Here is a 13,739-nt window from a genome sequence, read left to right on the forward strand (position 1 = left end):
CTTGCAATCTGGCAGACCTTGCCACAAAATCGCAGCAGCGCTGCGCCACTCTTGGCAGCGTTCGCTCTCGCTGCCCGCCAATTGCTGTTTAATTAAGTTCACGGACTTGTCACACCGTTGCACCGAAGTGAACGGCAACCATTTACCAACAAATCAGAGGATGCGAGAGGGGCAATCAAAATAAATCGATTTGCGAGCATTTACAGGTGGTGGAAATAAATACGTGCAACTTGTTGTATGATTTACAAACGGCTTGGTTTATTGTCTTTTTGATTACCACCATCAAGGTAAATATTTGAACGTTTTGAGACATTTACTCGTATGTATGTATGTGGTTAAAAAAGTGAACGCATATACGTTTACTGTTCAGGAATTGAGCCTTTTGTTATAAAATGAGCACAATAAAATGGTTCAAATATGTAGACAACGCTATCGCTTCGGCTTGTTTTTGTAGCGGCATCCTTATTGGTATTCTGATATGAACACAGCTCATAGCCCTTAGTTTACTCTATTCTATATTGGAAGTCCGTTATGCATAACAATAGTCAAATATAAATTATATGATCACTCTTCTACTATTTGGTAGTCTTTTTCCCTCTCTATTTTCATTTCATTGCAGTGAACAGCTGAAATGTAGTTATAGGAAGCTACTGGATCCAAACGAAAGCTTTTTGAGACTTAACTGTCTCTTCGTTCAAGGAATCAATAAAATAGTTTTTATGATAAGGTCAGAAACTAACGTTGCTAGAATGGACTGAGGATCTCTGCAATATTGAGAGTGAAACTAGTTGTTTTATTTCAATGGAGACTAAGTTTTCATCGCACAGTGAATAACTGCTGCTAAAGAAGGCTTGTCATAAGACAATACAAGTAGTAAGCCGGATTTGAAGTGGGGAAAGTAAAAAAACTCAGATTGCCTATCGTAGATTTATAAGAGGGCTCCCGTGTTATTTGTAGATGCGTATGTGACAACTGCTTTTTCACTACCCAAACATTTGATTGTGTTCCCAGGCCTACACGCGGTACCTCACACTTTGTCCGTTATTACTAGACCTTTTACATATTTGCACTGCTGCACCCACTTACAGTTGCTCACAAGCGGTTTTTGTTGTCCATTAACTCCCACACCTCCACTCTTGGCGTCGTTGCCGTTGTTACCACAAGTGTTGTTGTTTTCCGCATTCTCCTGTACTTCTATGTGATAGTGTTGCGTTAAACCTGCCGATGCCGGGCGTACAATATTGCCGCCGCGGTAACCGAAGCGCGAGGCAACGCCGGGCAGGTCGGAAAACGGAGCGCCACCACCGGCTGCCGTGGCTTGATTGGAACGCTGCGTCGTTGCGGCCGCCGCACCCATTTTCTCAAAGTGTACTTTGGCCAGCAGTTCTGCTTTGGGTGAATGTTGGCAGGGTCGATGTGAACGGTGGCGTAGAGAAGGAAGGCAAAAAGACAGAAAGCAGCAAGTTTTTGGCGTGTCAGACATTCATAAGAGCGCAATAAAAATATAAGTAATTAGACTCCGAAGGAATAAAATGAAGTGTAGGGCAATGTGTGTGTGTGTGTGGCCGGGTGTGGGTGTGGGAGGTCATGCAAAAAGTTTGTAGGTGTATAGCGGTGTCTCTCGCACCCAAACACCTGTTGTGCCAAATTAATTATTTTGCAGGTGATTTGTTCCATTGAACTTTAAAGTAACCCGAGTTTACGTTTAACAAATTATTCATGCAATTCATTGCACCACTAAGTCATTGCACTCACCTGCATTACCATTATCGTCCTGCTGTTGTGCGCTCGTTATCGTCTCCCCATAGTGAGCGCCGTCTATCACAGTTGCCCGTTTTTCGTTATCCTCACTAGGTGTGTTGTCGTCCCGTGTTGTTGCTGTAATATTGTTGCACTTGTCTTGCTTCCTTTTTCCATCGCCACCAGTCATGCCGCCAACGCCGGCCTCCAGCAATTTCTTGAACTTCTTCGGCGTCGTGTTGAGCTTCTTGCGAAAGCCGAATGACATCGCAGTACCTTTGGTTTCGATGGCGCCCACTCCAGTGCCAGTTATGGCGTTTGTGGTGCCGCCATGCTTCTTCGAATGCCGTTTGCTCTCGGCCTGTCCCTGTAACGGCATCGTTGTTTTGTTAATTTTGTATATTCGTAAGTTTTATTACGTAAATTATACTTTAACAGTACAAAAATCAGAGACACAACGAATGATCACAAAGAATAAACTCGCTTGTGGGGCGATTGGGTTTATTGACCATTTTATTAACCACGATTACAGTGGAAACCACACGCATAGTTCAATTATTTGGTACTGCGTGGCGCTGTGGGACCAAATGCTTTCAGCTTATACATTTTCTTTAAAAACCGAGGTTGAACTTATCGTTAATTATAAGAAAGTAAGATATGTATTAATATAATATATATAAATAAGGTATTCATATAGACTTATATATTTCGGAAATATCAAATCTTGATGAGAAAATTCATATTTGTGTTTTAACCCAGCAAAAAAACAAAATAAAACTCGAAGTTTCCAGCTGCAAGGTATTGATAATGATCAATTCACCTAAGGCTTAAAGTGCTCAAAATTAAATTCGGCTTTAGTTAACATAGGTCGATATTCCGATTCTATTACTACCCATTTACATAGAGAATGTTGGTATTACTACAATACTCCTTACTAAGCCAGAGTGTAAATAGTATGGCTTTGTAAGTATGTATGATTCCCATTTCACTAAAAAATCCGACAAAATGAGGCGAAAAGGGCATGCTGTGTGCTTATCCGCCGCAAATAGTAAGACTCTCTTGTTGCAACTAATGCGTAGATATTATATATGTACAAATAAATATGCGAATATATATACCTATGTATAATAGTATGTGGGCTAGGGTGGGATGAAATTTATGAAAGGCCGAGCCCTATAATTGATTCTTTGAATTCATTTGGATATCACTCATATTCATAGCAAGAGCTTTAATTATGAAAACCGATTTGACTTTTCTAATGTTTCGCACATATACTTGTATCATGTTCAGTTGTCAAAAAGTACCCGACCTAATGTGACCTCAAATGGATGTGCGTTCATTTAAGCAATACATTCGCAAGTTCTCCGCTGTTAGGGTGGGGATATTCTTGGGTGTAGTGATGCTTGCCCCTTGCGGCGTATGTCATGTCACATGTGTCAATACGTCAGTTATAGTAAACACGATGAATCATACGAAATCTGAGCTTGTGACATGAATGCAATTAAAATACATATAGTATAAACCCTTATGGTCAGGTGTGTGGTCGAACAGTATTATCAACTGGAAGTTAAGTATTTAAACAAATCTGACCAAAAATTGATATGTTTTACTCCACAAATACAACACATAGATGCGGCTCAAAGGCTTTCTAGATTCACAGAAACAGAAAAGAAGTGTGGAACGAAAGTGTGGAAGCCTGTGTATACTAGTGTTGCGGTGTGAGGAGCCCAAAATTGATTTGTGAAAAGGGCACAAGTGTCTCTGTACTTTTGATTCATGTTGCACCGTGCAATATATTTGAAGCGAGAGCGTGTTAAATGCTCAACCAGCATTATACAAGTATGTAATTTACCATTATGTCGCCCTCAGTTATTGCCTGCGTCAATTGAATGACTTCAGCGTCGTTATCATTGATTATTTCCTCTTGTTGTAGTATTTTGTCGGCGAGCTCCTCGTATGTCTCGACTGCGTCTTCTAAGTTAATGACGAGGTTCTCGCATTCATCCATCTTGAATGCTGGCCTATCAGTTTTGCAGCCCCCAGTTTAGAGGGTGGGCTTTCGTCTGCGCGCTGATGCCCCTCTTTTTACCCTTGGTCGCCGTTTTGAGCACTTCCTAGACCCAACGATGTAATTAGATGGTATATTTGGGTTTGTTAGTGGTACAATTTTTCACTTATTTCTTCAGAAAAAAATTAACAATTTAAATGTTGAGAAACATTCTATAGATCACCGCCTTATTAAATTGTGTACACTTGAATGAACAGCAGGTCCGACTTGGATTTTCACTTCGCAAACTGCACCTCACTAGCACTTTATTCACTGCTTCGGCGAAAGTCCTTGAAAATAATCACTCTCCTTGATGTCTACACTTTGTAAGCACTTTTGGAAAATTCGCAAGCTTACACTGAATGCACTCTACTTATGAAAATGTTTTATTTATTACTGTTTACAGTTTGTTCTTTTAAATATTTGCCTTTTGATTTTCCTATCTTTTACTTTTCTAAATTTATTTTAACAATTTTGCTGCATTTGATGCCAGCGTTACAGTGGTAATGTTTGTGGCAGCGAAAATTCTGCGAGTTTTCCTTTCGTTTTCCATTGCACGGTCTTTTGTGTTGGCCTTTTTCTGTGGAAGTCATTGTAGGCGGACATGCGCACTCATGGCAAAAGGTGTTCGTAAATCTTCACGTTACTGAAACTGTCAAGCGGGGGTTGTTGCCCTAGCGATTGTGACTGCGGGTATCCTGTTGCACCAGGAACAGCGACACCTGCCGGTATTTTCCGACTAAATCTTAGGGGTAGTGTATAGGGTGATTACGGGTAATGTAGAATTCTTATTTGCCTATTTGCTTTTAGGATCATAACGATTTTTTTGTTTTAAAAAAGGCATCCGAATATTACTTGAATTAAGGTTCAGAACAAGATATGATAACAAATATATTACAAACAAGTAAGAAAGAGCTAAGTTCGGGTGTAACCGAACATTTTAAACTCTTGCAACTTGCTAAGATCAAAGTAGGGAAAATACATTCAGATATAGCAAAACTTTATATTAAACTAGAAAAATGTTTCAGCTGCACCGAAGCACTAACACCCTTCACGGGGTATCTTTTTGTATACATTTAAGCAATTCTGTAATCTTTGTTTAAATTTGGGATGAGTTCAATGACCACTTTGTTTACATTATGAGGTCAATGACCTTAATGTTTACGTTTTCTCAAGGTCAGTGACCCCATGTTTACATTGTATGAGGTCAATGAACCTTTTGTTTACATTTAGCCAAATCCACAACCTATTTAAGATTTAGCGAAGTCCACAACCATTTAGCGAAGTCAACAACCTTTGTTTACATTTAGGGTCAGTGACCCTTTTGTTTACATTTTATGGAGTCAATGACCCTTTAGTTTAGATTATGGGGTCAATGACCTTATTGTTTACATTTTGCCAAGGTCAATGACCCCTTTGTTTACATTTTATGAGGTCAATGAACCTTTTGTTTACATTTAGCCAAGTCCACAACCTATTTTCGATTTAGCGAAGTCAACAACCTTTGTTTACATTTAGGGTCAGTGACCCTTTTGTTTACATTTTATGGGGTCAATGACCCTTTTGTTTACATTATGGGTTCAATGACCTTATTGTTTACATTTTGCCAAGGTCAATGACCCCTTTGTTTACCTTTTATGAGGTCAATGAACCTTTTGTTTATATTTAGCCAAGTCCACAACCTATTTAAGATTTAGCGAAGTCCACAACCATTTAGCGAAGTCAACAACCTTTGTTTACATTTAGGGTCAGTGACCGTTTTGTTTACATTTTATGGGGTCAATGACCCTTTTGTTTACATTATGGGGTCAATGACCTTATTGTTTACATTTTGCCAAGGTCAATGACCCCTTTGTTTACATTTTATGAAGTCAATGAACCTTTTGTTTACATTTAGCCAAGTCCACAACCTATTTTCGATTTAGCGAAGTCCACAACCATTTAGCGAAGTCAGCAACCTTTGTTTACATTTAGGGTCAGTGACCCTTTTGTTTACATTTTATGGGGTCAATGACCCTATTGCTTAGATTTTGCCAAGGTCAATGACCCCTTTGTTTACATTTTATGAGGTCAATGAACCCTTTGTTTACATTTTATGAGGTCAATGAACCTTTTGTTTACATTTAGCCAAGTCCACAACCTATTTAAGATTTAGCTAAGTCAACAACCTTTGTTAACAATTGGGTCCAATTACCCTTTTGTTTACATTTTATGGAGTCAATGACACCTTTGTAAATTTGTCAAATCGGACTCTGTATCATATAGTTGTTAGTTTGTATGGCAGCTAAATGCTATAGTGGTCCGATCTGAATAATTTCTTCAGAGATTGCAGCAAAATCAAAATCGAGAATGGATTGCAGTTATGACGATTATTGGCGTTGTGTGGGCATGGCAGTGGTGGGGTTACGCCCATTTACAAAAATGAACTTCTTATGGTTCCAAAAAACAATCGGATTTCACAAAGTCTCATCATCCTGATCCTTTATATATATATATATATAATATATAATTGTACATCTAACTCGATTAGTATTAGCTGATAGAAACAGCCGTCAGATGAACAAAAATATTATACTCTGTAGCAAAATGTTGCAAGAGTATAATCATCTCAACAGAGTGGAATAAGCGCATCTCTAGAACCATGTGGTTGAAAAACAGAGTAAATATTGTTTATTAGATGTCATACACTTTGCGAAATCATCATAACAGATATAAAGCCCTAAGAAAATATTATTGTATATAAATTTGGAGAAAAAGTTAGAATATATTAAATAATGCAAAATAACTCGCAAAACTGCGTTGACTTTGTACGTCATCATTTGGGACAAAAAGGCAAACCAATTCGTTGAAAACCCACAAAAAGTCAAATAGATTTTGTAATTTAAAAACAGTTTGTAAATGAAAGCAAATATTGTTGTATGATAATGCTTTGGCTTCCCAACGATATCGGTCGAATTTATTGATGTCAGATATTGCAGATTTGTGCGTATTCTCTGAGGTCAAAATGCCTTAGCAATGACACCTTCAAATATTCTCAATAATTTAACCAAAGTTGATCAGCCGAAAATTGATTAGTTTTGTTCCATGGAGATGTATATTAAATTTTTGGTCGCGATTAACCCTCAATGCATATTTAGGGTGCATCAAAATATATGAATCCTTGATACAATTTTTTCACTAAAGGACCTATTTATAAACACCGTTGCTTAGGACCATTTCTGGAACCCATTTTCCGACTAAGTCACACAATTACATAGAATTTTTGTCAACCTTCGAGTAAATTTTGCTCTGAAAAAGTTTCTTATAAAAATTTTTCAATTTCTCGGAAACGTGTACAAGTCATAAGCCCCTGCAATTATATGCTCCACTTAGGGAAAGAAAGAATGTTCTTTATTATACCGGCATAAAATTGTTCTTGTAAGGAACAACCTTTATGAATGAGAAGTGCAATTGTTGAGCTTTATTAGTAGTAATTCCGGAGAAAGCCTGCTCTCCGAATTTTTTTGCACTGATATATGAGTAGGAGGGTGAGAGATTTTAGGAGCACATTACCCAATCTCACGCTTCTGTAAGTAATTTATGGAAATTTTTGCAAAAGGATTTTGTTAGTAGATCTTTTCGGTCCAAATATTTCAAAATTGCCAAATATTTTGAATAAATTAAAAAATATATAACTGTTAAGACTATCGAAAACCAGTTGTCGAGAGAGATATCTCTGCTGTATGGAAGTTTACAGCTGCCAACAGAGTGGCCCCTACTAAAAAAGCTCTGGTAATGAATACAATTACTTTGTCACATAAATTGCGATTTTATAATCACTCACCTTCATGTAGTCGCTGCCTGTAACCGTTAGATGCTCGCTGGCGCTTAACATTTCACTGTTTCTGTCAACACTGTCAAGTTCAGCTGCATTTTCGACACCAATAACACCAATATTGACTTTGCACACTTCCCTGTTTATTAATTGCCCTTTTTCGGTGGCAGCCAACCGCTTTTGCTGCCACTTCGGTTGATAAGCGTATTCCTCATGTTTCCCAGCTATTTCGGCGTTATTGTTGGCGTCGGGGGCATCCGTGTCGCCAGCAATCTGTTCCTGTGGCTGCGACGGCAAATGAGCCACACAATGTTGTTGATTTTTATGAGCATCAACGGCGGTTTCTTTATTGGTGTTGTCAACTACAATAGCCTCAGTAGCATTATTATGGTTATGAATACCAAACAACTGCTCGCCGTCATCACTGTCATCGTGCTCGTCCTCATCCTCGTGCTCGCCCTCACTCTCGTCGTCAGTGGTGCTGACAACGGTGCAATACTCACAGCCACTCACACTGGGGTACACAATTGTCGAAGTCGTCGCCGTCGCCGCCGTTGTTGTCAGACCATCAGGAGTATGAGCAGATTCGGTTTGTGAAGTAACACAATCTTGTTGTAACTTTTCCGTATAACTTTCTGTGCCATTTGTATTTGTTGTTTGTTCGCGGTTTGTTGTCCATTGCTGTGATTTGTTTTCACTGCTTTGCTGCGTTGATGATTGCTTTTGTGCTGTCTTGGATCGTCTTTTGTTTTTACCCTTCTTCTGGCTCTGCTGCTGCTGACTCTGGTTTTGATTTTCATTTGAATGTTCGGTCTGCCCGGCTGGCTGTGTGGCGCCGACAGTTGTTGTCTTCGCATCATTATCCCTATCTGTTAGCACTAGTGTCTGCTTTGTTGTTTTTGGCTTCGCCTTCCGCTTCTTGCCGCTCACGTAGTAATATTCGCATAATTGATTTCCATGCTCGTCCTTCAGCGCAATGTATTCGGTGCTCTCAGCAAATTTGCTCCAAATGTGGTTTGCCGCCGCCAAGTCCTTTTCCGACAGCGCTATTGTGAGTACGGATGGATGCTTTGACACACACTTGCCCATAGGTGCTGCCGACGGTCACTAATACAAGTCGCAAATCAGCTGTGTGGTATTGTTTGGAGCTGTGTTGCAGGGGTGTGTACGTAGCGGTGTTGGTTTTTGGCAGCTTGTTCTTTGCTTCATAAGTATTCAAAGGGATTTCTTGTTGTTGTTATTATTAGGTTATTACAATGGCTTTTTCACACTGGCCTAGCAATTTTCTGAGTTGTTGTTATGCGATACTCCTATCAGCAGCACTCTTCAAAGTCTTCAGTGCAGTTTTGGCTATCGAACTGGAAGCTTTTGCGCCAATGCAATATTCTGTACATTTGGAGTCTGCAACTGCAATAGCTGTGCTCTATCTGTTGCATAAACCTTTTATTTCTTTTCAATGTTAGTAAGAGTTCCTTCGTTAAAACTGTCAGATGTCCCTCGTCCCCCCAATTTCCTGGCATTTACCGCAAAATGTTTGAAATGTTCATTGGCGCCGCAGCGACGACACACTTTCGTATCTGAATTTTGACAGTTATGATTTTTGGCTGCCGAATGAAGTTAATATCTCGGTTGCTGAATGCTAAGTCCACTGTTGTATGATTTTTGTGCCAGTTATTGCGATGCTAAATAAATTAAAGGCGTCAGCCTCAAAGCTCTAAAACAACAAAAGACAATACATATATGTAGTTTTGTATATTTGATAGACAAGTTCTGATTTGATAGAATAACATTGAGTTGAAAAGTATGAATTTTAAAATAAAAGAGAATAGCAAGACAGGAGTGCTGAAAGTTCTCTTCTAATCCTGTTTAGTTGTTGCAATTGATGTTGCACATGTCTAATTGAGAGCACACCCACCTCACCTGTGACCGTACCCATTTGCATAAACATTGTTAGCAGGATCGATGTGGTAATTAACCCGTTGCAAAGACCCGCGAATTCACACACACACCCAAACATATGCCCTATTATGCAAGTAGAGCAATAGCTGCATCAATTAAAGAGCAACAAAGCGCCGTCTCGCCGTCGGTGTGTGTAGGCAAAAACAGTCTAGCAGAGACACCTCTTAAAAATTCACCAACAACAATGGCAATGAATTCGCGTGGGTGAGATCAATGAACAACACGCAGGCCACGCGGGTGTTTGGAGGGCGCGGAGGAGGACACTGTAGTCATTGTTGCTATAACAACTGCAACACTCTGCTGTGCTTCGCGGCACATCTTCGTAAGGGTGTAAACAAATATACCTACCCTCGCACACATGGACACATGGGCTCACACTCACACATGAACATTCACATGACGTCGAACAACATTTACAACGTCCGAAATATTACTCATACGCACCATCAAATTACAGTAATCACACCCACATGCATACACATACACACATGCAGTTGTACTTTATTGCACATAACTGCTGCCAAATGCATGCTTACACATGCTTCACTTACAAGCTAGCACTTTGTGTTTATGTAACCGCAGGGATGCACTCGTCAGTCTTTATGCAAATAACTTTAATGGAGAATAATTATTGATTAAATTTTATTATTACGAGCTGTGTTTATATGCAGAATGGGACTGTTGAAGCAATTTTCTTCGAATTAAATGACTCAAAGAATTATCGTAAATTTAATGAAATAATGGAAAGGTTTTCGAGCCTGTATTCCAAAAGCCATAAAGTAACTACAACTATGTGCTGGCATATTCTACACATTTGTTATCTATCACAAAACTCCCCGGCAATAACTATATTTAATTTCAAGCAGAATATCAAATAAAATTTTAAAACCTTTTTTGAGCGAAACTATCCACTTTTTTATCCAAAATTACACTTCAAAGCGATAATAAAGCTTTAACTTAAGTGGAAAATAGGTATCATCCACTCTTACATCTTCTATTCGCTGTATACGTCATATACAACGACGTAAGTCAAATTTTGGATATACAAAAATCGGACCAACTCTGAGGAGGTCGATTGAATATAAGAACCGCACTAAAATCAAAACAAAACACAAAAAATCAATAAAATCGTAGAGATTTCTAAGCAATTTACTCGAAGTGGTTATTTTCCAACTTTTAGAGTAAAGCGACTCCAACAACGCACTTGATTTCTAGAAGGAAACACTGAATGCCGTTGCTTTCAATGTCAGTCAATCGTTAGAAAATTGGTATTCAATTTTCTCCTTTGGTGGCGTAATTACCCTGCTAAGGTAGAAATGAAATTAGCCCGTGGAAATGAAACGCTCAGCTGCGCAAGCATTTCACGACAGTTCCTAGAAATTTATTGCGCCAAACCGCCTTCAATGACATCTACGGTGCTGTGTTTATTCTAATTTATAATTCACTTGCCGGTGAGGCAAACACTCCCTGAAGTACTGTAGGGGCGCATTCAGCAACACATACGCGTACCAGCCGAGATTTCTCATACGAGTACACCCCATTCGAAAGCTTCGTGCTGAGGCCAACTGCCGCTAACGGCTCCGCAAGAATCTCATAATCCTGCACCCAATTTACGATGTTTTTTGTTCCGCTTATGTTTTGTCTCGCTGTTGCCTTCAACGTCTTATTAATCCTCTTTCGTATTTGTGCGCTCATTTCGAATGTGCCCGTCTGTACATCGGAGTTAGGCCAAAATCATGCTCAACTCACCTTCGCTTCGCTATGCTATGCCATGTTATGGTATGTGGGTAATGCACAATGAAAATCTGCGATTTTCAGCTGCTAGCCATCGACGGTGCTGTGTATACGTATGTTTCACATGCTCATGTATAAATGAAGACATTCATGTACGAGTATTATGGGCACCGAGTCTTATTATTATTTTTTGTTTATCGTAATAAGGTAATTTGCTTACGGTTATGTTGCATGATTGGCTGGGTTTCATTTTTACTTATCTTACAACAAAAATAATGTATTGTATATGTATGCATATGTAGCAAAGATGTTTTTGTTTTGTTTTTGTTTTAGGTGCGTTCATTACATGAGCGTGTGTTTCGCACTCCGTGGAAAACTGGAAAATAGCTTAAAAGTGAACTGAAAGGATCACAGAAAACTGATTTTTTTTTATTGGAATTATTCCCCTTACTTTTATTTGCCCTCATTTCAATTATATAGTTTTAAGTTTTTTGCGCCTCAGCCGAAGCAGCTATTTTGTCTACTTCGTGGTTGTGGTTGCAAGAGTCAAACAGTAATTTGTTTGTGGAATTTTAAATTCATACAAATAAGTATTTTGTATGTATGTATATTTGATCTATTTTCTTTTTTTTTTGTTATGAACAGACATTAACGTTTTTTGTGAATATGGGTAGAAATTTGTATATCCGAAAATGAACTTACAACGATAATTTTTGTAGGTACTTCCATCAGCTAATGCTTGATTGCTCAGTAAGTGCACGTCTGCTTCATCTCACGATCAACTGAATTCAAATGCGAGTCGTTTAAATGCTAATTATATTGCAAATTGCTAAGAAGTTACACTTGCATGCACATAAGACATTCAGAATTATAATTATGGTCCAGGCTCCACGCTTGATTACGTCGTGTGTTGTTAGGTACTACATGTGGAGGTTGGTACATATGTTATACCATACTCTTTCCTAAATTATTTGTTTTAAAGCAAAAAATTATTAGAGAAGTTTTTTGCGAGGGAGAGGGAGAGAAAACATATAGTGAGAGAGAAGTACTATATGAAAGATCTGTGGATTTATCTTTAGGTTGGCACCGATGCCGGTGAACCGAAATAAAGCGAATTCATCAGAGTTCCAACGTGATATGAAATGAAGCATAGTAAATGTTAAGAATAAGAATTAAAACATTGTAAAATAGTTTAAAAATGTATAAGGGTAAGGTACTATAGTTCTAACATAATGGCAAAATCCGCTCAAGGTTGCATATATTATAATACCTTAATAAGTATTTGCACCAGTAAGAAATTTTAAGTGGATGGTGGGTTTTTTATCGGTTGTCATGTAACATGTCCCCATGTAACATGTCCCATATTTCAAAATTACTTAATGGGTGCAGTGGTTGCAGTTTTTTCTGCTTACGAGTATTGCATATTTTTCGATAGATCCGCTGCAGAATGAAGAGCGAACGTAGACCAGTTATGGTCCGCATTCAATCGAAAGCCCACTAGCTTGGCGCTAACTCCATGTTCATGTTTGTATGTATGTTGGAGAAATATGTGATAGTTTGTGTGTTTGAAGCTTGCCGGTGCTTCTCGTGTGTGATTGTTTTGGTTTTCTCTATGGGCTACACTTACGAACGTGGAAAGAGAAGCAGGTAATGATAATTAGCTCATTGGCGATCACCGTCTACAGAAGTGTGCAAAAAAGTGTAAAGTTTGACTGCTTTGGTGGTCGTTTTTGCTTTGTAGATTTCTACATAAAAAATTATATGCGCGACGTTATTGGTGTTGTAAAAACAACTTTCAATTAAATTTTTGTTCAACTTCTGATCGTTAACGTTTACCAAATTACCGCTAGTTAAAATTTACCGACTTCACATTTTTGAGGAGTCGCATGAATGTTTATATCTACATTAGGGTGGCAACTTTTTCATGCAAAGTATTTGTTTCTACTTCTTAGCTCTTGGCTTGTGAAACAATTTTCTGTAATTGAAAATGATTTAGTTACACAAAGTTGTGACTATAGCCCAAAAACAACAATTTGTCAAAATCTGTTGTTTTGCTTTGTTTTTAGAAAGAAAGAAGTCCCAAGTAACACAACCTTATATAACTGAATTGTGGTAATCGAATATAATATATTTTCTTTACCTTTTATTTATTTTTGGCATATTTCTCTGCCAGAGCAAGAGCTTTCGTAAAAATATTATCAGTGTGCCTAGTTTATAAGCTTATCAAGTTGGCATGACAACTTTTTAATTAAGTGTAGTTTGCCTTTCAGACTGGAGGAGCTATTAACCGCCGTTGTAGCTTAAGATGTGTCTACACAAAGACATGAGTTTAAATTGCGAGTATAGCAAAGCCTAGAGTTATAAAAGAACTTCTTGTGTTAGCCATCGGCTCTGAGAGAGTAACATGACACAATGACACAAGTTGAACTTGTGGTCGAGCATCCT

The 13,739-nt window shown here is 38.5% G+C and overlaps 1 protein-coding gene across 10 annotated transcripts in view; it reads right to left on the reverse strand.

Annotated features, from left to right (window-relative positions):
- Positions 1–13,739, reverse strand: part of LOC106617581 (serine-rich adhesin for platelets) — a 65,697-nt gene that overhangs the window by 27,735 nt on the left and 24,223 nt on the right. For 8 of the 10 annotated variants that reach the window (XM_036364016.2, XM_036364009.2, XM_036364011.2 and 5 more), the window contains exons 2-4: positions 7,611–9,315; positions 1,756–2,107; positions 1,087–1,386 (exon numbers count right to left, since the gene is read on the reverse strand). In XM_036364016.2, coding sequence (XP_036219909.2) covers positions 1,087–1,386; positions 1,756–2,107; positions 7,611–8,690 — 1,732 coding nt within the window. In that variant the 5' untranslated portion in view covers positions 8,691–9,315. Of the gene's footprint in view, positions 1–1,086; positions 1,387–1,755; positions 2,108–3,592; positions 4,301–7,610; positions 9,316–13,739 lie in introns of those variants that run through there. The other 2 variants (XM_036364019.2, XM_036364013.2) reach the window with 2 other exon arrangements.

This window comes from Bactrocera oleae, chromosome 6 (genome assembly GCF_042242935.1).
Source record: "Bactrocera oleae isolate idBacOlea1 chromosome 6, idBacOlea1, whole genome shotgun sequence".
NCBI classification, from domain to species: Eukaryota; Metazoa; Arthropoda; class Insecta; order Diptera; family Tephritidae; genus Bactrocera; species Bactrocera oleae.